General features: G+C 44.2%; 1 protein-coding gene across 2 annotated transcripts; it reads left to right on the top strand.

Moving 5' to 3' along the window:
- Window position 1: 1 nt before the first annotated feature.
- LOC138959846 (uncharacterized) lies at window positions 2-21,393 on the top strand. 2 transcript variants are annotated; one of them, XM_070331487.1, is made up of 9 exons: window positions 2-53; window positions 2,608-2,741; window positions 15,747-15,871; window positions 16,431-16,533; window positions 17,079-17,167; window positions 17,551-17,608; window positions 18,012-18,139; window positions 19,006-19,245; window positions 19,851-21,393. In XM_070331487.1, exons 2-9 carry the CDS (start codon window positions 2,627-2,629, stop codon window positions 19,968-19,970), a joined length of 978 nt encoding a protein of 325 aa, XP_070187588.1. In that variant the 5' UTR covers window positions 2-53; window positions 2,608-2,626; the 3' UTR covers window positions 19,971-21,393. The 2 variants fall into 2 exon arrangements, with proteins under 2 accessions (XP_070187588.1, XP_070187589.1); XM_070331488.1 differs by having other exon boundaries at window positions 45-160.
- The last annotated feature ends 1,503 nt before the right edge of the window (window positions 21,394-22,896 follow it).

The raw sequence follows: 22,896 nt of genomic DNA, 5'->3' as shown, positions 1-22,896 counted from the left end.
AAGGGACATCACTCCCACGTGAGAAATTTCTACAGCATTGTTTGGTTGCCACAGTAGGTTTTTGACATTAATATCTTTCTTTTTTTTCTCTCAAACGGTTTCAGCCAGTCACGTACGGCACTGTGCTATGTAACTTACATTTTACCACACACGTCGTAAGGTACTAAAGACTGGTCCAGACTTTGATCTAGCTATATAGTTTGTTGGTTATGTTTGGTCGGTTTCTTTGCCTGTGCGTGTATAGACTATAGTATGCTTGGTCGATGTATGTATTGTAAAGCGCTAAGAGTAGACATTTTTCTAGAATAGCGCTATAAAAGTTTGCATTATTATTATTATTATTATTATATCCTCGAGCTCTCTTACTTGGCTTCTTTGCCATTCATCATTTCATGCCAAGTCTTTGGTTCCTTTCACGCACGGTGTACGTGTTCAGTTTGCCGTTGATCACGTTTGTCAAAACACGATCCTAGCTTGGGATTACGCTAGCCTTTTTTGTTTTGTTGTTTTTATACACTGATGGCAAAACTCTACAAACATATACAGTAGATTGTTTTTAGCCAGATTTTTAACCGGAACTTTAACTGAAACCATCGAGCTGGCGGACCAGGGCCGGACCAAATGAGTTGTAAGGGGGGGGTTCCTCCTTTTTTGGGGGTGCAAATCAGCGAAGTGGCGAAGCCACAAGCGCGCGCCTGCAAAGCAGGCGCGCAAACTAGGGGGGTCCGGGGGCATGCTCCCCCGGAAAAGTTTTGAAAAATGGTTAAAATCTGTGCAATCTGGTGCATTTTGGGCCTTGTTTTGAGGGTTAAGAACAGCATTGTGTTGGTGCTAAAACTAGTAAAAAAAAAAAAACACTCAAAGCAAGGTACATGCTTTTTCCAGGGGTGGGGTTACGGAACCCCTGGAACCCCCACCCCCTGGGTCCGGCCCTGCGGACTGTCCTCACGACAACAGCTGTGAACAGTACATGAACTTTTTTTTAAAGAACTGAAGTGCAAGGAAAGTGTGGCATAATCTTAACATCACTATGCCCAAATACAGAGGTGACTCGCAAATAGGCGGTCTCCCAGTTTTTGTTGCCACGATAGCCAATACTGGCTCCTGCAAGGTACCAATACCAGATCCAGAAGATTATATGTTGCTGAGGTGGCAAGATGCAGGTTATATGTCTGTAGTCTGTGCAGTATATATATGCATATATATCTGATACTAGTTCTTTCAATGAAACTAATGATGGGTATTCAAGACTGCAGGCTAAATATATAGGTTCAGTCTGTTATATACATGCCACAACTCAGCAGTTGGAATGAAGGTCATTAATACTGGTCAATAATATAATGATTCTCCTTTTCTCAGAAAATTCTAGTTACTTTTCTTTTTGTCTCACTTTCTTATTTGCTATACTCTGCAGTAGGGCATGCCTCAGTTCTCTTCCAAGCGGAAGAATAGGTAGCTGGATCAGTTTATTCAGTTGAGGGGAAGGATAAATGGGAAAGAAGGGGGTACTGTTGGTGGTTGTAGGCTGGTATTGGAGGGTATAAGTCTAGATAGAAAATGAGGATGACATTAGAAGATGCTTTGAGCGGCCTGCTGGTATATATTACATGTACAACATTTGTAAAACGAGGTGTGTGTGTTTTTTCGGGGTGGTTTTTTGTGCGTGTTTTGTGGGATGACTAGATGATTTTCAGAAATAACTCTATTTAGGTTTGTGTGGCCCATGGAAGAGTTGTCTTTCTTGAAGGTGAGGGAAGCTTACTATATCACATTACCAGTGGAGACATGCCCTTTGGCGCTACAGTGGATAAGATGCCTGCCTCCCAAGCGGAAGGTTGTGGATTCGAAATCCGGCCGCGCCTGGTGGGTTTAGGGTTGAGAATTTTTTAATCTCCCAGGTCAACTTATGTGCAGACCTGCCTTATCCCCCCCCTCTGTGTGTACATGCAAGCACAAGACCAAGTGCGCACGGAAAAGATCCTGTAATCCATGTCAGAGTTCGATGGGTTATAGAAACACGAAAATACCCAGCATGCCTCTCTCACAAGTGGCATATAGCTGCCTAAATGGCGGGGTAAAAGAGGTCATTCATGTAAAAACCCACTCGTGCACTTGAGTTTCAGCCTTATGAACGCAGAAGAAGAAGAAGGACCCCCCCTCCATTTTAAGATTTCCTCACTTTTGAGATCCTACTTTTCCAGAAATTCTGTTCATGGCATTTGCTAATTTGCTTTAATTTTAAGACCTGATTTTATCAGATTTTTGGAGGTCTTAACTGTAATGACTTGAAGCACAGCTAATGTGTCAGTTCAGGTGTCACTGTAATGACTTGAAGCAAAGCTAATGTGTCAGTTCAGGTGTCACTGTAATGACTTGAAGCACAGCTAATGTGTCAGTTCAGGTGTCACTGTAATGACTTGAAGCAAAGCTAATGTGTCAGTTCAGGTGTCACTGTAATGACTTGAAGCACAGCTAATGTGTCAGTTCAGGTGTCACTGTAATGACTTGAAGCAAAGCTAATGTGTCAGTTCAGGTGTCACTGTAATGACTTGAAGCAAAGCTAATGTGTCAGTTCAGGTGTCACTGTCTTATACTTTGTGTTTGCAGCAGCATCTGCAGCCGCGTCATGGGGGTGTACAGCAGCAGTTTTGTGGTGACGCCTCAGAGCAGTAACGCTGTCTCTGGCTACAGTCATCCGTCCAAGGCAAACTGGATCACCGCTCACGCTATTTCTACCGAGCGTGAGTCTCGCCCTTTTTTTTAATTTTTAAAAAAATTTATTTTATTTTACACAAGTAGGTGCATGCATTCCATAATCATAGCTTTTGTGTTGTGAATGTTTCAATTTAACAGTTTCCTATCAAGGACAATGGAGCACTTGTAAAATATGGCTCCCTTAGCTGTATTATTTCCCAATATTGACGGACTGTGTGATGATATCTTCTGCTATGGTCTGTTGAGACAGTGATATCAAAATCGAGACCGGAGGTCGAGATTTTGATATCACTGTCGAAACAGACCAATAGCAGAAGATATCATCACACAGTCAGTCAATGTTAGATATATTGCTAATTCTCTGGTCATTTTGTATTTACTGTAAAGAAATTACAAAAGTATTTGTCTCAGTTTTGGCTGTTCCATATCCCTCCCTCTGATTATTATTTCTTTTTGTTCACTCTTTTCTTGTACTTTTCAGTATTTCAAAATGTCTTTTCTTTCAAAAAGTCTTTAGTCACTTGCTCAACTAAATTCTGGGATAATTACATTTTCTCCCGCAGTGGGGCACTGCGGTTATGAAATTAAAGGCCCCTCCTGTTTTTGGAACCGCAGGAGCTTTCTAGTTTGCTGTTAGGTAGATTTTTGGTTCCTCTTTCCTGTCATGCTCTCTTTTTCTTCATGAATTCTTTTCTTTTTTCTGCCTTCTTGCTCATTCACCTGTATTTTTTCCAAAAATCTCTTCTCTTGCCGCTTGTCTCGCGATTCATGTATAGTTTAATCTGTTAGTGTTCTGATGTAAGTCCAGCAGTAGATAGGTTAAGCCTATTTTAACATACTGGAAACTGGTAATCTTCCAGTAGGTATTAATTTAGTTTTACTAAAGCCTGCTGGGACACAAGTAATGGGTTAGTGCATTTGTAAACAGGAATCGCTTGACAAGTGGCCCCCTTCATCCCCCCCTTCCTCGTCCTGATATGGCTCTGCGTAGTCGGCTGGACGTTAAGCAACAAATAAACAAACAAACAAACAATTACATTTTCATATATATATATTTATTTGTTTTTAAATTTAGGTGTTTTTGTTTTTGAAGTGGGGAAGCAATAAAGAGGTCGTCGATATCAAAACTGATATCGACGGAAATGTCGCGACGTCGTCGATATCACTTTTGCACTGAGCTCAGTTTTGCCCAATTGACCAATGGAAATCCATGTAACATATGAAATAGCAATATATATATATACTAGATGATTACCGGCTTTGCCGGGTACCTGCTTCGCCGGGATGATCGCGAGACGGAGTTTGAATACCCGGCTTCGCCGGGAAGAAGTAGAGCCGAATACCCGGCTTTGCCGAGTGAGTTGCGCACCGTACGCCGGCTTCGCCGGGTACCCGCGATTGACGCCACACGAAGGAAGGGAGATAAACTCGCAAAACACTGGAGAAAAGATAAGGAAGAGTTACTGGGAATGGATGTACAGAAAAACCATAAAAACCAAAATCGGTTCAGCGCTGCGCGCTGACAGCACGTGTTGAAAACTTTCATCGACCAGATTGTGTCCGGGGTCTACCTGAATATGCCCACCAAATTTGAAGCAGATCCATCGAGAACTTTGGCCGTGCATGGCGAACACACAGACAGACAGACACACACAAGCCGTATATAGATATAGATGTGGGGGAATTTTTCGTTTTTATTTTATTGATAGGCTGAGGATAGAGATTTTTCCCATCTCCCAGGTCAACATGTGCAGACCTGCTAGTGCCCTCATCCCTGGTCACTGACCCTTCCCTGATCAACAGATCAGTTGAACTAACAGTGACTTACACGTTGTTGTTTTTATTTTACATTCAGTCAAGTTTTGACTGAATGTTTTAACATAGAGGGGGAATCGAGACGAGGGTCGTGGTGTGTGTGTGTGTGTGTGTGTGTGTGTGTGCGTGTGTGTGTGTCTGTGCGTGTGTGTGTGTAGAGCGATTCAGACTAAACTACTGGACCGATTTTTATGAAAATTTACATGAGAGTTCCTGGGAATGATATCCCCGGACGTTTTTTTCTTTTTTTCGATAAATGTCTTTGATGACGTCATATCCGGCTTTTTGTAAAAGTTGAGGCGGCACTGTCACACCCTCATTTTTCAATCAAATTGATTGAAATTTTTGCCAAGCAATCTTCGACGAAGGCCGGACTTTGGAATTGCATTTCAGCTTGGTGGCTTAAAAATTTTAAAAACTTTGGTCATTAAAAATCTGAAAATTGTAAAAAAAATAATTTATTTTATAAAACGATCCAAATTTACGTTCATCTTATTCTTCATCATTTCCTGATTCCAAAAACATATAAATATGTTATATTTGGATTAAAAACAAGCTCTGAAAATTAAAAAAATTAAAAATTATGATCAAAATTAAATTTTCGAAATCAATTTAAAAACACTTTCACCTTATTCCTTGTCGGTTCCTGATTCCAAAAACATATAGATATGATATGTTTGGATTAAAAACACGCTCAGAAAGTTAAAACAAAGAGAGGTACAGTAAAGCGTGCTACCGCGCCAAACAGGCTCATCACTTTCACTGCCTTTTGCACTAGCGGCGGACTACGTTCAGTTTCATTCTGTGAGTTCCACAGCTTGACTAAATGTAGTAATTTCGCCTTACGCGACTTGTTTTCTTTTATTTTGTATGAGAAGTTTTTTATTTTTCTATGTGCACATTAAATTACATATTACTTCCCCAAATCTCATAAATAGCAATTTACTTCCGTTAAGTGCTTAAACGTTGAACACGCTTCCCTGGTAACACAAGGGAAGCCACTCCCCTAAAGAAAAATCACATAAACAGTCACTAGACCACGTGATACCTCAGGGTAGGCTCCCCTTATCGCCACGTGACACGCGGCCGCCATCTTCAATTCACTTCTCTTCCAACGCCTGAGCTGCTCAGACGTGTTGGTTCACGCTCCGGCCTTTTGTGGCCGTTTCAGCTTTTTTGAAGCTGAGTTTTTCCCTGGTTTTCTCTACGTTCGGGTGAGACCTTTCTATTCGTATTGTGGCTAGCGTTTTCTGTTGTAGAAATTGTTTGTTACAACTTTTTCGGTCAACATGTCTGACAAAGAACATAAGAAACGTGCGTCTGCATCAGCGAGTTCAGATTCTTCTTCAAAGCGGTCAGCTAAGAAAACGAAAGCCAATCCTACTGTTCATGTCACGGACCCTATCAATGATACTTCATTTAGTGTTGTTATTGATCCTCCTGCTGAGTCTCTTGTTGATTCTGCCGCTCCTGTACTTAGCATTGAACCGGCAGACAAAGCTCCGTTAGACAAGGAGCAAATGATGGATATTTTTCATTCCTTTGCTGGTCAGCTTAAAGACATTTTTGCTGAGGAAAGGAGAGCGGCTAGTCGTGTTACGTCCATTCTTCCTTCTAGAGTTGGTGGTGTGCAATCTTTGGCTAAATTGCGTACACCTTCAGCTACCGTTACGTCGGCCGACGTCTCGGTTGAGTCTCCAGCTTCCGGTCGGTACGAGTGGCCATGCTCGTATCCGGAACTGGCTTCAGGTGTCCCTCACCTTCAAGGTATGTCTGGTCAGGCACAGGAAGTCAGCTGTCGTTCCGCGACAGTGGGTGACAATCGTGTCTTACAAGAGCGTCCAATAGCGGGTACACCTTCCTTTCTTGCGGACGTTTCTTGTGCCACCCCACTGGGGGTGCGTCGCGAGCGTATTCTACATAACGCTTCGTCGATAGCACAGGCATCTTCCGGTCCGCGTGCGGAACCGGAAGAGGACATTGGCCAGATGTCTCGAGAGGCGGTCACTTCCGGTGATCGACCTCGCTCGGTTCCGGTTACCGCTGCCAGTAATACTGAGTGTACTGAACGCGGTTTCTTACCGGAAGGAAGCGCTTTTGCGCAAGACTCTTCGTCTGTTTACGGAAGTACTAATTCCGAACAGGATGAGGAAGTTTTCCGGTTACCGGCAAGGTTTATCCAGGCTCTTGCTCTTGCAGCAGAGGTGACCTCACGGTATTTTCCGGAGGGAGTGGTCGCAGCTGTAGACGATTCTGCTCCTCCTAAATCAGCGGTTGACGATTTTTTACCATCGCAACCTGTCGCCTCGGGGTTTCGTTTCTCAGAATCTCCCTTGGTGGCTTATGAAATGGCGAAAGTTTTGGCTACTCACCCACCGCTGGGTAGTAACATTCCTCTTCGCCCAGTGCCACTTCTGGTGGCGCATGGACCGGTTCCTCCTTCAGTGGATTCATGGCTGGCCACAGAGCAGCAGGCTTCTGTGTTTCGCCATGCCACACACAGGAAGTTAGTGTTGAAACAGTCCAATCGCGGGTTGATTCAAACTTTTGCCCTACCTCGGGCTCCACTTCCGGTGACTCCAGCTGTTGACTTCCTGCGTTTTGAGCATTTCAAGAAGGATAAAGCGTTTCCTTACACTGAATCTTCTCTTCTGGGGTTAGAGGAAACAGGCAGATCTGCACTGGAACTTGCATCCCTCTCGGATACGCTGCTGCGTTCTTTGACGCGGGCGCTTACTTCTTCCCTAGAACCATTTGAGTTCAGGCAAGATGCAAGCGAACAGGATGTGGCGGCTCTTTTGTCGGCATTGGCTAAAGTTTCGGCGCAACAAATGGCGTCATCAGCACGGCTCTACGCTCATGCAGTTTTTACTCGAAGGGATAACTTCCTCTCCGAGTCCAGACTGCAGGATCGGCGAACTATTGACTCTTTGCGCACATCTCCCTTCACGGAGGAGGCGCTCTTTGGTCCTTTGGCTCTTGATGCTCTTCACAAAGAGACCCAAGAGGCAAAGGATTTGGAGTTTGCCAGATACACTCAACGCTCCGCTAGTCATACCATACAATCCGACTCTGCTACCTACATGGCCCCTGCGGTTAAAGGTAGCTTTAAGCAAAACTCTGGTTCCTCTCGAGGTCGTGGAAGGGGTGCTTCTTCTGGCAATAAGAAGCCTTCCTTTGGCAAGTCTCGGGGGTCTGGGCGAAATCCCAACCCCCAGTGATTCCCCCCTGATCTGATTATCCCTGCAGCCGCCATCCCCGTGATGGTGGGCGGTCCGTCTCGGGCGATCGTATTTTGGATGCAGAACGTAACCAACAATTGGATCGTAGGGATAGTCAGATCGGGGTTCCGGCTTCTCTGGAAAGAGGAAAAGGCTCCTCTTACCAGAGTTCTCCCTCACTTTTCTTTTCCGGCCAACAAGGAATCAGTCATGGTCATAGATGCCGAGATTCTGGCCCTTTTACGGAAGCAAGCGGTGGAGGTAGTATTAGATCATTCCTCCCCCGGATTTTTCAACCGGATTTTCGTGGTACCCAAGGCCTCAGGGGGGTGGCGCCCAGTTCTGGAACTTTCCTCTCTGGACGCCTAAGGGACATACGCTTTACCATGAAAACACCAGCTACAGTCAGGGACACCTTTCGCCCGGGCGATTGGGTCACCTCCATCGACCTCTTAGACGCGTATTTCATCTTCTCATCCATCCTTGCGACAGGAAGTGGTTGAGGTTTCGGTGGAGAAACAAGGCATACTAGTTTCGGGCCCTGCCCTTCGGCCTATCCTTAGCACCATGGATCTTCACAATGGGTGTTCGATAGATTTGTGCTCTTATTCGGCAGAAGGGGGTACGTCTTTGGGCGTACCTCGACGATTGGCTGATTCTGCATCAGGCTCGAGATCTTTGCCTTTCTCACACTCATGTCGTCCTGCGCCTCGCATTGGATATGGGTTTTGCAGTCAATCAGACCAAGTCGGATCTCACTCCCGCTCAGGAGTTTTCTTACCTGGGCATGAGATTCAACACAGTAGCCTGGACCGTTCGGCCCTCTCTCAGGAGAGTGGACAAACTCCAAGACTTAATCAGAAATGGACAAGCCAACACTGGATCCGGACCTACTACGTCTGTCTCGGGGCTCCCCCGTCCCTCTCAATCTCGTAAAGGGAGAGCTTCTACAACCAAGAACAGGCATTCCTCACGGAAATCCGCAGTCTCTGCTTCTTCACGGGTGGATGTTGTGAGAAATTCTCTTCTGCACGCAGGTGCTTCAGACATCACTGTTTCGTTGATTCAGAAAGCTCACAGAGCTTCCACAAATTCGGTTTATTCCTCTCACTAGAAAGCTTGGAATACTTGGTGTCAGTTAAACAACGTCAACCCAGTAGCGCCTAGGTCCATGCAAGTCGCTAATCATTTGGCTTGGTTGTCTTCACAAGGTTGTTCTGCATCCTCCCTTAAGGTTAGAAGATCAGTTATATCTTCAACATTACGACAGTTAGGGCATGTTATCAATCTTGGCGGTCCAATAGCTTCAGTGCTGAAAGGCGCCTCGATTGCAGATATTAAAACAAACAACCAGTACCGGCTTGGGATCTCTTTCTTGTTCTTGAATTTTTGAGATCGTCAGACTTTGAGCCTTTGCATGCTGCAAGCTTACCAAATCTAACCCGCAAGACATTAATGTTACTGTTGTTAGCTTCAGCCAGACGCGGTAGCGAGGTACATTCTTTATCTGGCCTGCAGAAAGACATTTCGTTTCAAGCAGACGGTTTCGTCTCGCTTAATTTTCGACCAGATTTTCTAAATCAGAGACCAGATCAGCAATCACCAGTGATCACAGTTCATCCACTGTCTAATATATTAGCTCCAAACGATCCAGATCTTATGAACTGTCCGGTTCGTGCGCTAACGACTTACTTATCTCGTACAAGCCCCATTCGGGCTAGTAGTCAGAAGCTGTTATTCATCTCCACGAACACAGCTAGACACAAAGACATTGCCAAAGTCACTTTAGCAAAATGGGCTTCCACTCTCATTAGACAAGCCTATGTGTGGTGGCAGCAGAATGATGGTGGGCGTTCTTCTCAGTTCATCCTTCCTCTCTCCTCGGCGAGGACTCATGAGACCCGTGCTTGGGCCTCATCTCTCGCTGTCTTCAAATCCAGGCGTCTATCTGAGGTCTTGGGCGCCGCTTACTGGAGATCAGAAGACGTCTTCCTGAATTACTATTTGAGGGACGTCTCTGGCACTCGTCCTTATGGATGCAACGTCCTACCTGCGGTCGTGGTTGCCGGGCAGGCTCTACCCAGAACTTAGGGTGAGTTGTCTGTCTGCTTATATTCATGTTTTATGATCCCACCTCCTTAAGTAGCAATCTGCTATTTATGAGATTTGGGGAAGTAATATGTAATTTAATCAAAAATTTTAGTGTAAATTTTCATTTGATTAATATACTTACCCAAATCTCATATCAAATGCCCTCCCACCTACCCCGCTTTCAGACTTGCTCAGGCTTGTCAAGAAGTGAATTGAAGATGGCGGCCGCGTGTCACGTGGCGATAAGGGGAGCCTACCCTGAGGTATCACGTGGTCTAGTGACTGTTTATGTGATTTTTCTTTAGGGGAGTGGCTTCCCTTGTGTTACCAGGGAAGCGTGTTCAACGTTTAAGCACTTAACGGAAGTAAATTGCTATTTATGAGATTTGGGTAAGTATATTAATCAAATGAAAATTTACACTAAAATTTTTGATTATAACTGTCAATAAGTGTCGACACAGTTCGCAATGCATGTTGTTGTTGTTGTTGTTGTTGTTGTTGTTGTTGTTGTTGTTGTTGTTGTTGTTGTTGTTGTTGTTGTTGTTGTTGTTGTTGTTGTTGTTGTTGTTGTTGTTGTTGTTGTTGGTTTGTTTCTGGGGATTGTAGTTACTAAATAAGAGAAATAATGTTGCGTTACCTTGTTTCTGTCCTTACCTTAATTTTGACTTCTATGTCTTTTTTGCCCACAGGCATAACATAACCGAGAAAAGTCTTCACAGTGTCTAGGATAACACGCACAAGCGAACTAGATTTTGGACAGAGACCTTCAAACGTGCCAGCAGCTGACCCCTCTTGTCTGTGCATTCACCTGGCTGATTAGAATACGTCAGTGCACCACCCATTGTAGGACCTAAACAAATCTGAGAATATCAAGATTTAAAAGGCGTGAGTCTTAAAATGGGGGTAAATTTACAAAGGTTATGAACAGAAAATGTGAGAAAAAGGGGTCTATGAATAAAAATAATAACACTTTATTGTCCGTGAAATTGAGTAGATTAAAATGGAAAATTTTCTTCAACACATCCAACCTGCCTGGTAGTGTTAACGATTTTACATTACAGTATGAATTTGAGGACATACAGTAAGGGGGAGTCTTAAATTGGAGGGGTCTTGACGTGGGGGTTTCCACTGTATTGGCCTTCAGAAAATAATGTAGAACAAAGAACGCGGCTTCCAGCGTTTAATCATTGGCATGCATAACTAATGATTAATCATGTGACGTGAACTAAATGGGGTGAACAGGGGTGCATGATCTCATGCTACGTGACAATGGTTTGACTTGTTCGACATTCATGATTGCCAAGATCAGGGTCACAGTTATACTGTGAACTCTAGCTGACAGCAATGTATCCCTGACAGCATCTACACTGTGATGCCCGTTTCTTCGGGGCAAGAATTGCTTGATGCTAACCTCTCTCTATGCAAGACAGCGAGGGTGTATATATGAAACAATTTGGGGGCTAGCTTGGCAAGATTGGTTGACACCGAAAAAGCGGTCAGCACTGATCAGTACACAGCTGTATACAGCCAATCGGATTGGCAGCTGTGTGGCTGACGTTTTTTTTTTCTTCTTGTGTATAGCTTGTCTACTCATGCCAAATCCTAGCGTTCATCGCAGCCAGAATTCCCTAAGAAACACGAATTCCTCGCCCGACTCGCTTCACTTACCAAATCTCGCCTAGAGAAATAGGGGACTGGTCTCTGGACGGAATAAATAGGTCATGAAAAAAGGAAGCTGTTTGTTGTGTATATATGATAAGGGAATTATAATGACCTTTCATACAGAATGTGTGTTGTTAATATTAACATAAACAGCTTTCATCATACAGATGTGCTCCAAAAAGCACCTGTCTATAATAAGTTTCTTGTGACAAATAGCAGTTATAGGAGCTATAGGGCTGCCCACAGATGCTGTATCAAGGAACCCCTCAGAAGAACTTAGTCTAGAGCTAGCTAGGGTCCCAAGACCAGAGGACTTGTTGACGTTCTGTTAGACCTTAATTTGTGTGTTTAAAAAACAACCACGTGATTATGAATAAAAAAACAAGAAAGGTAGGTTCTCTTTTGCTCTTTGTTTTTGGATTCACGTGATTATGACTTGTAGAAGACTACCATGTACTTACAAACTTTGAATAAAGGCTTACATTCAGTGACAACTGTTGGCCAACTTTCATGGCTAGAAAAGATAAGAAAAGCAAGTCATGTACGTGACACCAGTGTATCTGATAAACTGGACAGACAGAATAAACAAAGTCTGTTTGAATGTAATGCAGATAAACACTGTCAGTCTGTTATCACAGAATGTGGAAATCTAGGCCTCAACAATGTCATAGTGAAGGTTAAACAATGTGACGGTCAAGTTGATTGTTGATAAACACAGCACGTCACTTGTCCCAGGTGTATGCATTGCACTGTGTCTGCTTAACATCGGCATACAGTGTGTTGTTTCACATCTTCACAATGTTTTTACCTAGCAACTATATATCCTCAAGAAAAGCATCATGGTTTTCAGCCCTCCAGCAAAATATTCAAGAGAAAGCATGAGGGTTTGTGACTGATAATCAATAATCAACCCTCTTTATTGTTGGTAAGGAGAACATCAAGTCAGATTTGTGTCTCTCAAAGACTCGACATATTTCTTGAAAAGAAAGTTCACAAACATTCAGTTTTAAAGTCAGCTAGAAGAAGCCAAGATTCTTCTACAACGGAAGAAGAAAGAAAACTGGAAAAAGAGAAACGGAGACTACAACCCACAGGAAGACCCCATCAACAAACTAGACCGGAGAAGCCAAACCACCATCTTCCGTCTAAGGACAGGGCACTGTGGACTGAAGAAACACCTCAAGAGACTGGGCCTTGCGGATGACGCACACTGTGAATGTGGCTCGGAAGAGCAAACTCCGGAGCACATTCTCCAGAACTGCCCCCATCTAGAGACAATACGCCAGAAGTTCTGGCAAGAAGAGACCAGTGTTGGAGCCAAACTCTGGGGTCCTGCCGACGAACTGCGCAAGACTGCGGACTTCCTGGCAACCACTGGTCTGAGGATCTAGCACGGCCACCAACATCGAACGCAGAAGAAGAAGAAGAAAGTCAGCTAGACAAGTGCAATATCTCATAAGCACAAATATTCCATGTGTGCATCACCTCCTGAATAACATTTTGTATGTTTTAATATACCTCTTGACTCGATTACTACAGTGGAACCTCCTTTTATGACCTTCAAATATCTGTGAAATTGAGGTAATAAAACGAGTCAAAATAGGGGTACGTTTACAGAGGTTATAAACAACAACAAAAGCAAGGTCCCTGCAGCTCAGTGGGTAGAGCACTGGACTTGTGATCCTAGGGTGACGGGTTCGAATCTGGGCCGCGACAGCCACGGGTCAACTTTATATGCAGACTCAGAGATGGTATCCATGTTCCAGCCCCGTGTCACCACTGTGGCACGTAAAAGACCTCAGTCATTCTGCCATAAGTGCAGGTGGCTGATTACACCTAAACACGCACACACCTGGGTGGCGCAACTCGGTTGCTGCTAGCTTTCCACTGGGAGGAAGTGACCCGAATTTCCCAGTAATGATAATGAGAGGTCCCACTGTATTAAGTGAATGTTTATGCCCCTTATTTTATGTGATATGAAACACTGAAGTGGCATCTAGACCAGAGTGGTCAGGGTTGTTGCTGGTCACTAGACTGCTTGACCCTAGGGCAGTGAATTAAAAGGTCGGAGCAGTGTCCTCTTCAGGTAAGTGACCTGGGGTCAGTGCATGCAGTCATGACCTGTAAAACCACTGATAATTATTGATTAAGACAGCATGATACTGCAGGTGAAACAAGTGTCACTGCCAGTACTTGGCATTACATTTGGCCTGTACTTTTAGTTAACTTAAGAATCTACTTTGGTTTCTGTGGAAAGAAATAAAAAACAGATTTAGGAGGAAAAAAAAGAGACAGTATGAACAAAACTACAGTATAAGACAAAATATAATTTTGCAAAAATAATACAAGAACGTTTACAGTATTGTGTACAAATATACTGTGTACAAATTTAAGAGAAAGAAACAGATTGTCAACATGCAAAATTGCTACGTCTTGATTATTTGGGTACATGCACACATGCATGGCCTCAAAATATTCTGCTGCCTTCAGAAAGAAAGTGGTCCTCCATAAATAGTGTGTTTTGGTGTTCTCAATGTTGTTGTGTTTCAGTGAGTATAGTGGAGGTGGAACGTCTGTGGCTGAGGTTCCAACAGATGGGGTGCAATGCTGACGGTGTTCTCAATGTTGTTGTGTTTCAGTGAGTATAGCGGAGGTGGAACGTCTGTGGCTGAGGTTCCAGCAGATGGGGTGCAACACTGACAGTGTTCTCAATGTTGTTGTGTTCCAGTGAGTATAGTGGAGGTGGAACGTCTGTGGCTGAGGTTCCAACAGATGGGGTGCAATGCTGACGGTGTTCTCAACGTTGTTGTGTTCCAGTGAGCATAGCAGAGGTGGAACGACTGTGGCTGAGGTTCCAACAGATGGGGTGCAATGCTGATGGTGTTCTCAATGTTGTTGTGTTCCAGTGAGCATAGCAGAGGTGGAACGACTGTGGCTGAGGTTCCAACAGATGGGGTGCAATGCTGACGGTGTTCTCAATGTTGTTGTGTTTCAGTGAGTATAGCGGAGGTGGAACGTCTGTGGCTGAGGTTCCAGCAGATGGGGTGCAACACTGACAGTGTTCTCAATGTTGTTGTGTTCCAGTGAGTATAGCGGAGGTGGAACGTCTGTGGCTGAGGTTCCAACAGATGGGGTGCAATGCTGACGGTGTTCTCAACGTTGTTGTGTTCCAGTGAGCATAGCAGAGGTGGAACGACTGTGGCTGAGGTTCCAGCAGATGGGGTGCAATGCTGATGGTGTTCTCAATGTTGTTGTGTTCCAGTGAGCATAGCAGAGGTGGAACGACTGTGGCTGAGGTTCCAACAGATGGGGTGCAATGCTGACAGTGTTCTCAATGTTGTTGTGTTCCACTGAGCATAGCTGAGGTGGAACGTCTGTGGCTGAGGTTCCAGCAGATAGGGTGCAATGCTGACAGTGTTCTCAATGTTGTTGTGTTCCAGTGAGCATAGCAGAGGTGGAACGACTGTGGCTGAGATTCCAACAGATGGGGTGCAATGCTGACAGTGTTCTCAATCATCAATGTTGTTGTGTTCCAGTGAGCATAGCTGAGGTGGAACGTCTGTGGCTGAGGTTCCAACAGATGGGGTGCAATGCTGACAGTGTTCTCAATGTTGTTGTGTTCCAGTGAGCATAGCAGAGGTGGAACGACTGTGGCTGAGGTTCCAACAGATGGGGTGCAATGCTGACAGTGTTCTCAATGTTGTTGTGTTCCAGTGAGCATAGCTGAGGTGGAACGTCTGTGGCTGAGGTACCAGCAGATGGGGTGCAATGCTGACTGTGTTCTCAATGTTGTTGTGTTCCAGTGAGCATAGCAGATGTGGAACGACTGTGGCTGAGGTTCCAACAGATGGGGTGCAATGCTGACAGTGTTCTCAATGTTGTTGTGTTCCAGTGAGCATAGCTGAGGTGGAACGTCTGTGGCTGAGGTTCCAGCAGATGGGGTGCAATGCTGACGGTGTTCTCAATGTTGTGTTCCAGTGAGCATAGCTGAGGTGGAACGTCTGTGGCTGAAGTTCCAGCAGATGGGGTGCAATGCTGACGGGGTTCTCAATGTTGTTGTGTTCCAGTGAGCATAGCTGAGGTGGAACGTCTGTGGCTGAGGTTCCAACAGATGGGGTGCATTGCTGACAGTGTTCTCAATGTTGTGTTCCAGTGAGCATAGCTGAGGTGGAACGTCTGTGGCTGAGGTTCCAACAGATGGGGTGCATTGCTGACAGTGTTCTCAATGTTGTTGTGTTCCAGTGAGCATAGCTGAGGTGGAACGTCTGTGGCTGAGGTTCCAGCAGATGGGGTGCAATGCTGACGGGGTTCTCAAACCTGAAGCCATCAACACGCCTGCCCTCTCCTCCGACGTCTTCATGAAAAACGTGCGTGAAATAAATTATCTTGATAAATTCACTATTCAAAATGTGCCATATGGAGGACATACATTTTGAGTTTGTCTGTGTTTGCATTAACTTTTATTTGTATTTATTTATTTTTTTAAGAAAAAGGGACAGTTAAGTTGTGAAAGAGAAAAAGAGTGACAAATGATAAAACTGGTAGTGGTAGAGTTGTAAAAACAAGCTAAGAGTTAATTGCACGCTTTGCGGTGATTCAGGTCACATTAAGACTAAGGCTGTGACTGTGACGTGGACAGGGTTGGGAGAAGGGAGGGTTATGTTGAAGTTAAGACCTGCTCAAAAAAAGTTATTTTCACACTAACAAACAAGCGATATTGGCATCGTTGAATGTGTGACAGTTCACAGTTGCCTTTGAAGAGATCTTGAGATTTTCACACTTTTTTGTAAGTGACCTAACTGATGGAATCTCTGATGGCATCCAATAATGTTGAACAATATTGATGGGATGATTTATGGGCTTCATGGCAGATTACTGCATTTGTCCCCATAAAGTAAACTAAACTAAAGTAAACTGATGTTTCAGATCATGAAGTACTTTAAGAATCCAGACGGCACCATCACGTTTGAAACGTTCCTGCGAGCCCTCAAGTGGTGCGAAACACAGGACCTGAGGCAGAAAGCAAGAGGTTAGAACGACATCACGTCTGACATTCTTACTTGATCTTCTTTTTTTTCCATCTGCAGCATATTTTAGAATGATTTCTTCTTGTCGATCACACGTCTATACTGTTAGACCGGACAGCGAGACAAATGATGCTGTCTTCTCCAGGTCCTCCTTTCCTCCGTACAGCTGGCAGCGGAGGGGGACTGCAGTTGGCCACACAGTTTTCCTTAGGCTTTCTAAAATGGGGCATCTCTGGAGGATGTGGTCTGTGGTTTGATCCTGAAGACCACAGCTGCAAGTAGGGGAGGGGGCATGAAGTATTTGAAGTGGGGAGTTTGAATGAGCTCACGGGTGCCTTTAAGCTGGGTTAGTGTAAGTAGCTAAAGCTTGTTGATGTGTGTGCGTCTGTCTGTGTGTATGTGCGGGTGTATGTGTGAGATTTCAATCGAGGTGAAGTGCAATTTGACATAACGTGTGAAAGATGACAGCAACTGAAAGTGGATGAAATGATGAGATGATCTCATGAACCTCATTCATTGTTTGAATAATTGAACCTTTTCATTACAGGAATCTTTCAGATGCTCAACAATGGAAACCCAATCCCCAAAGATTTGTTTGGAAAAATCATGAGCAGAGTCTACCCCAATGATCGGCCAGTGAGTGTCAAATTGGATTATTCATGGTTTTTTTAACATTGTTATTTACTGTTCACCTTAACAATTTCCCTGAACGCCAGCCAGGGGAGCTTTACCTTTTGTTTCATGTGTGTGTGTGTGACTGTGTGCGTGCGTGTGTGTGTGTGTGCATGTGTGTGTGTGCATTGCAGATATAAATAATGTGATGATTAAGGCAATCCGCAGATATAAATAATATAAGGCAATACAAATTTGAGTCTTTGAGTGACATTGTTTTTGGAAAAAATGCAGTCTGTATTATGATAGCTGACACATATATTACTTTCGGTGATGTTATGAACATTCTGATCTTCAGTACTGACCTTGTTGCAGAATTATTTGACTTTGGTTTTCTTCCATTACAGGAAGAGGTGAAGAGAGTGACAGAAAGTTTCTTCAAGACGGTTGACAAACGCAATAGAGGTATTCTGCTCTGTGATAACAATTTTGAGATGGAATGAGTCAGATTATTAGAGACTGTAAATTCACAGTACATGTACTGTACTTTTGTAATAAAAATGTTACATGTTAGAAGTCGATAAAGCATCGAATTTATCAGAATAACCAGTAGTTTTGTTTGTATGATCCCTTGCAATGGACCAATGAAAGCTGAATGCCGTTTCTATTCTACCCTTCATAAAAAAAACACTAGGCAAATGTGTTTGAGTGCAGGTCTTTGTGATGAGGCGATTTATTTTAAAACCCATCGTGTGTGTGTGTGTGTGTGTGTATATGTGTGTGTGTGTTTCTCTGTGTCTGTGTGCGTTTCTCTGTGTCTGTGTGTGTGTGTGTGTGTATGTGTGTGTGTGTGTGTGCGCGAGCGCAGGTCAGCTGGAGGAGAACGACTTTGTGGAGACGGTGATGAGTCTCCCCACGGACTCTGCCACCAGCATCCTCAACTTTCACATCCTGCCCGAAACCATGCGGGAAAACGTTCACCGCGAATTGCCTGAGGTCAGTCTGGGTTGGTTACATAAATGCCACACAGTTTCAGAGGCAGAAAATGTGTTATGCTAATGCATGCAATTGGCCTCTGATCCCATCATTAAGGTGGAGGGGCTTATCAGCCTTTGTTCATCAGTGCCTGATGGACAAAAACAAAAAAGTAAGCACCGAAAATCATACTTGTCACTGGTCACAATGTATTTTGTAACTTAAACCATATGCTTTTAATATGTCAATCATATTAGGCGTGTTCCTGTCCTGTTTTGTGTGTTGAGGTACTTTTGTTATGTTTCTGTGGCTTCCATGTCTTCAGTCTTCCAGTAGTTAACTCAGTGTCTCCCAGGTACGGATATATCCGTACCCACTCATATGGCTCTATCTGACCTGGTACAGATATATCCGTACACACAGTCACTTCAGTCGCTTCCTGTAACGTCGATCTAACGCCTGCATTCCAGCGTGTTGATACACAGTTACTACACAGTTACTACAATTCTGAGTGACCTGCTGCAGCACAGCTGGTCTCGACTAAAAAAAACTTGGTCAGCATAGCCGGGGTAGAAAGTGTTAAGCAAACTTCTAATATGCTAATCCCAGCAGTCAGTTTGTCTGGGGCAGCAGGGCTAAGGTGGACCAGATGGGTGGCACCCAGTTTTGCTTCGTGCACCTTAGCCCTGCTGCCCCAGACAAACTGACTGCTAGGATTAACATATTGGGCCTGATTGGTTGAAATTGATATTTTTTGTGCACCTAGGGGAGTTTTACTTCATGTATTTCAGCTCTGGTCTTCTCTGCTCAAGGGAGCCAACTCATATGAGTTATTGCGCTCAATTTAAATGTTTAGATGCCTCATCCCGTTTCATTTCTGCTTACAGTTCAGCAATCGTCAGAGCAATGTTGGAGGCTACACCCCCAACCCCTACCCATCCCCCGCCTCCATGCGACCCCCCTCCATGGACCAGATGGGGGCACAAGTCCCCCCGGACGTAGTTCTGCGTGAGATCGCGGAGAAGGTTCACCGTCGCGACTGGGACATGCTTGCCAACAGTTTGGGCTTCCTGTCTGAAGACGTTGAGAACTACAGGCTGCAGAACCCCAGTAGCGGCTCACAGCAGGTGGGTTGTGTGGCAGATTGCAAAAAACTATTCAGGTAGCAGGTAGGTTTCATGGCTCAAGATGTCGAGAACTACAGACTGCAGAACCTCAGTAGCGGCTGGCAGCAGGCGGGATGTGTGTTCTGCCTGAAATACTGTAGAGAACTACAGACTGCAGAACCCCAGCAGCTCACAGCAGGTGGGTTGTGTGTTGGTGTAAACACTGTTTATTCACATACATGTTTACAGAACCATGGGATTTTTGCTATAACCAAGGAGCACAACAGGATTTTTTTTTTTAAACATTTTTCATCACATTCTTGGGCATACAGAGAGAGAGAGAGACGCGAGAGAGAGAGAGAGTTAGTAAGTTCGTTCTGTCAAAGGATGTAGAAATCTGATGGAATATCATCTACTGTAGGTGGCAAAAGAAACGTGCCACAGACTCACAGTCGCGTCCACGGACTGTTGCAAGTTAACTTTTCGTCGTTTTCAAACTGCTGTAATGCATGAACCAGATATGAACCTTGTTACATGCAACAGTGGGCGTGGCTGTGTGCAGTGGGTCTCTGGCTTGTGACTTGCTGGAGAAAGTGGTAGACTGACAGACGGACTTGGTGTTTCAGGTGTTGGAGATGCTGAAGGACTGGAAGATGAGGGAGGGGAGACAAGCACAGTCACACGTGTTGGAGAGGGCGCTACGGGACAACGGCATGACGGACGCCTCTCTGCTTCTAGCTCCTTGAACACTTCAGACCTCTGTTGTATCCCGTCTTGCATAATCATCACTCTTTTTTTATGACACAGCAGTAGAACATTGCTTTCGGAAAAATGAATTAAGCTCTGGGAAGGACGCAAAACTGTGTGCATGAAAATGACAGGAATTAAAGACTTCAAGCTGAAAAAGATTTAAATGCGATTCAAATTAAAATGTTTACCTTCATGCAATGCCATTAATTCACAGCAAAAGAAAATAATGCAGCAGTTGCGTTTTTTTTTAAAGTGCAACTTTTTTGGTAAAGGTCTTGTCTTGAAGACATTGAAGAACATGTACAGAGGAGCAAGAATAGTCATGGGAGTCTACTCATGCAGTTTTCTGCCTTTCTGTCTTTTCTTCGTGGTTACTTCCCTTGGACCCGAACTCTTATCGTCCATTTGGGTGCGTTGAAACTCTCTCTCTCTCTCTCTCTCTCTCTCTCTCTCTCTCTCTCTCTCTCTCTCTCTCTCTCTCTCTCTCTCTCTCTCTGTTCCAAGCACTGACCTTCCATTGTAATTGATTCCATGAGCCAGCTGGTAATGGGTCTTGAGGTTTATGAGTGGTGGGGAATAAATGGACACATGTATCGAGGCGGGTGTCACGAAGCATTGACCACAATGAAAAGGATTGTTCAGCACTGAGAGGTTTCAGTTCATGACACCGGTCTTAGAGAGAAGTACATTCAGTTGTTATTGTGGCTTTGGTTAAAGCAAGACTGAAACATTCCGTCCAACACCGTTGTGTGTGTTTTCTGTGATTTTCTATTGTTAATATTTACCATTTACACATTGACCGTGTTCACATTTTTGCAGGCATTTTCATTGAAAAATATTCTTGACAAATCCACATTCCGTCCACATGTCTGTCTGTCTGTCTGTCTGTCTGTTCGCGATGCACGGCCAAAGTTCTCGGTGGATCTTTTTCAAATTTGGACACCGTATTCAGCTACACCCCGGACACAACCTCATCGATGAGATATTTCAACACGTGCTCTCAGCGCGCAGCGCTGTGCGCGCTGAACCGATTTTTTTGTTTTTGTTTTTTTCTTGTCGGGATCCACTACCAGTAACTCTTCCTTATCTTCTCCAGTGTTTTCAGCCGCGATTATCTCCCTTCCTCCGTGTGGCGTCAATCCATATTCCCGTTACTACATTACTATTTTTAGAAGGTCACTGCACGTTACTATTTTTAGAAGGTCTCCAGTGTTTTGCGCGTTTATCTCCTTTCCTTCGTGCGCCGGCAAAGCCGGCGTACACCCGGCAGAGCCGGGTCCCAGGCACAGCCTGGTATTCGGCTCTACTTCTTCCCGGCGAAGCCGGTACCCGGTTATATATTGTTCTACTTCAAAGTGATGCAATTTTACTTCCCTGCATTGTTATGTTGATAAAGTGAAATAAAATGTTCAGATTTGTCGAATTGGTTTCTTGTGGATAATCTGAAGTATTTGCGTGTACATGTGTGTGCCTGTTGAACAGGTGGTTGACTGAAGAGCTTGAACAATATCTGTTAATGTTTTTTTAATCAATGAGTCTTAATAATGAGCAGTGTCCGTCTGTATGGACTGGTGACCAACCGTCATTGAGGAAACAACAACCTTAACGTTAAGTTTTTCTCGGATGTTTTTGAAGCTATTGGGCTTTTGTAGCTTCATACAGTTCTAGGCTTTGAATGACCTTTAGACGTGACCCAAATATGGTTGACCCTCGACTATTGTCAATGCCACAGTGGGGTCAAGGTCAAAACAGTTGGAGAAACACAAATCTCAAAACCGTTAGGCTTTTTCTCTTTTTTCACTTTTGGCAGCGTTCACTCTAAATTTGCCGCCTAAAACGGACTCGTTTCTGTCTACAGCCCTGGTAATAACCTATAACTAGCCCTCGAGATTTAAAAAAAATGCAACGAAAAGTCTTCTATTCGTGGAAGTTGATAATTTCACTTATTTTTACTCTGTTTTTGTTAAGCTTCTTTAGCTTCCTGGTGTGCTTCAAATAATGCTCTCATCAACCCGAAACAGATAAATCCAGAGCATATTTTAATTAGGCTGACTTGTACAGTAATTTGTATCATGTTATTTTGAAATATAGGGGGCTTTTTACAGTGATTCGTGAAGGCTGACATATGACGTACATAGCTGTCAAGGCTGCGAGTCTTGTCCGACCATAGACCATTTATCCTGGACCGCCAACTATAGCTCTCTCTCCGCTCTTTCTCTCTATTACGAGGTAGCGACTCTCACATTTAGAAACCTACGCTAACATGGCCTTTCAGAAATCATGGGGATGTCATATCCGGTGTCGATTGTAAACATGGACGAAGTTGCTGAGGTCAGTTCTGAAAATGCTAAAATAAACTCAGCAAAAGTGCATATGGAACATGTTTTTCGATGAGTTTTGGTTTAGTTTAGAGTTTTGGAAAATCCAGTTCATTGTCACCTCCCATTGTCACAAATAACTGGAGCGTGCTTTCTTTTCACTGTCTTCGAATCGCTGGTCTTTCAAACCGGACGTAACGCGCCCCTGAAAGTCGAGAGTCGTAACATCGAAGGGTCACGTGACGAGTTGGCGGTCCAGGGTCCGACCAAGCCTGCGCCGAAACCTCATTTTGCACGTGCACGTGAGTTTGTTTCCTGTCACCGGCACAGGAGTAAAGTCTATTGCTTGGCGGTCGCCGCGCAAATACCAAGCTGGCCTGCACTTTGCACTCTTATTCCGCTCCGTCAAAGGGGCGCAACAGGGCGGCCTGATGATCACCTGCAAGTGGCGAGGATTTCTCCTCAGCCAGTCAATTCAGCACACCGTAGTGTCTGGCGAATTTAAACTGGACATCATCAGCAATAGATATACTGTGGTAAAAAAAGCGGACAAACACTCAAGTCCTTAATGGCAAAAAAACCGTAGGACTTTTAATATCAATTT

This window comes from Littorina saxatilis, linkage group LG2 (genome assembly GCF_037325665.1).
Source record: "Littorina saxatilis isolate snail1 linkage group LG2, US_GU_Lsax_2.0, whole genome shotgun sequence".
Lineage (NCBI taxonomy): Eukaryota > Metazoa > Mollusca > Gastropoda > Littorinimorpha > Littorinidae > Littorina > Littorina saxatilis.
This window is presented reverse-complemented; position numbering and strand designations above follow the sequence as displayed.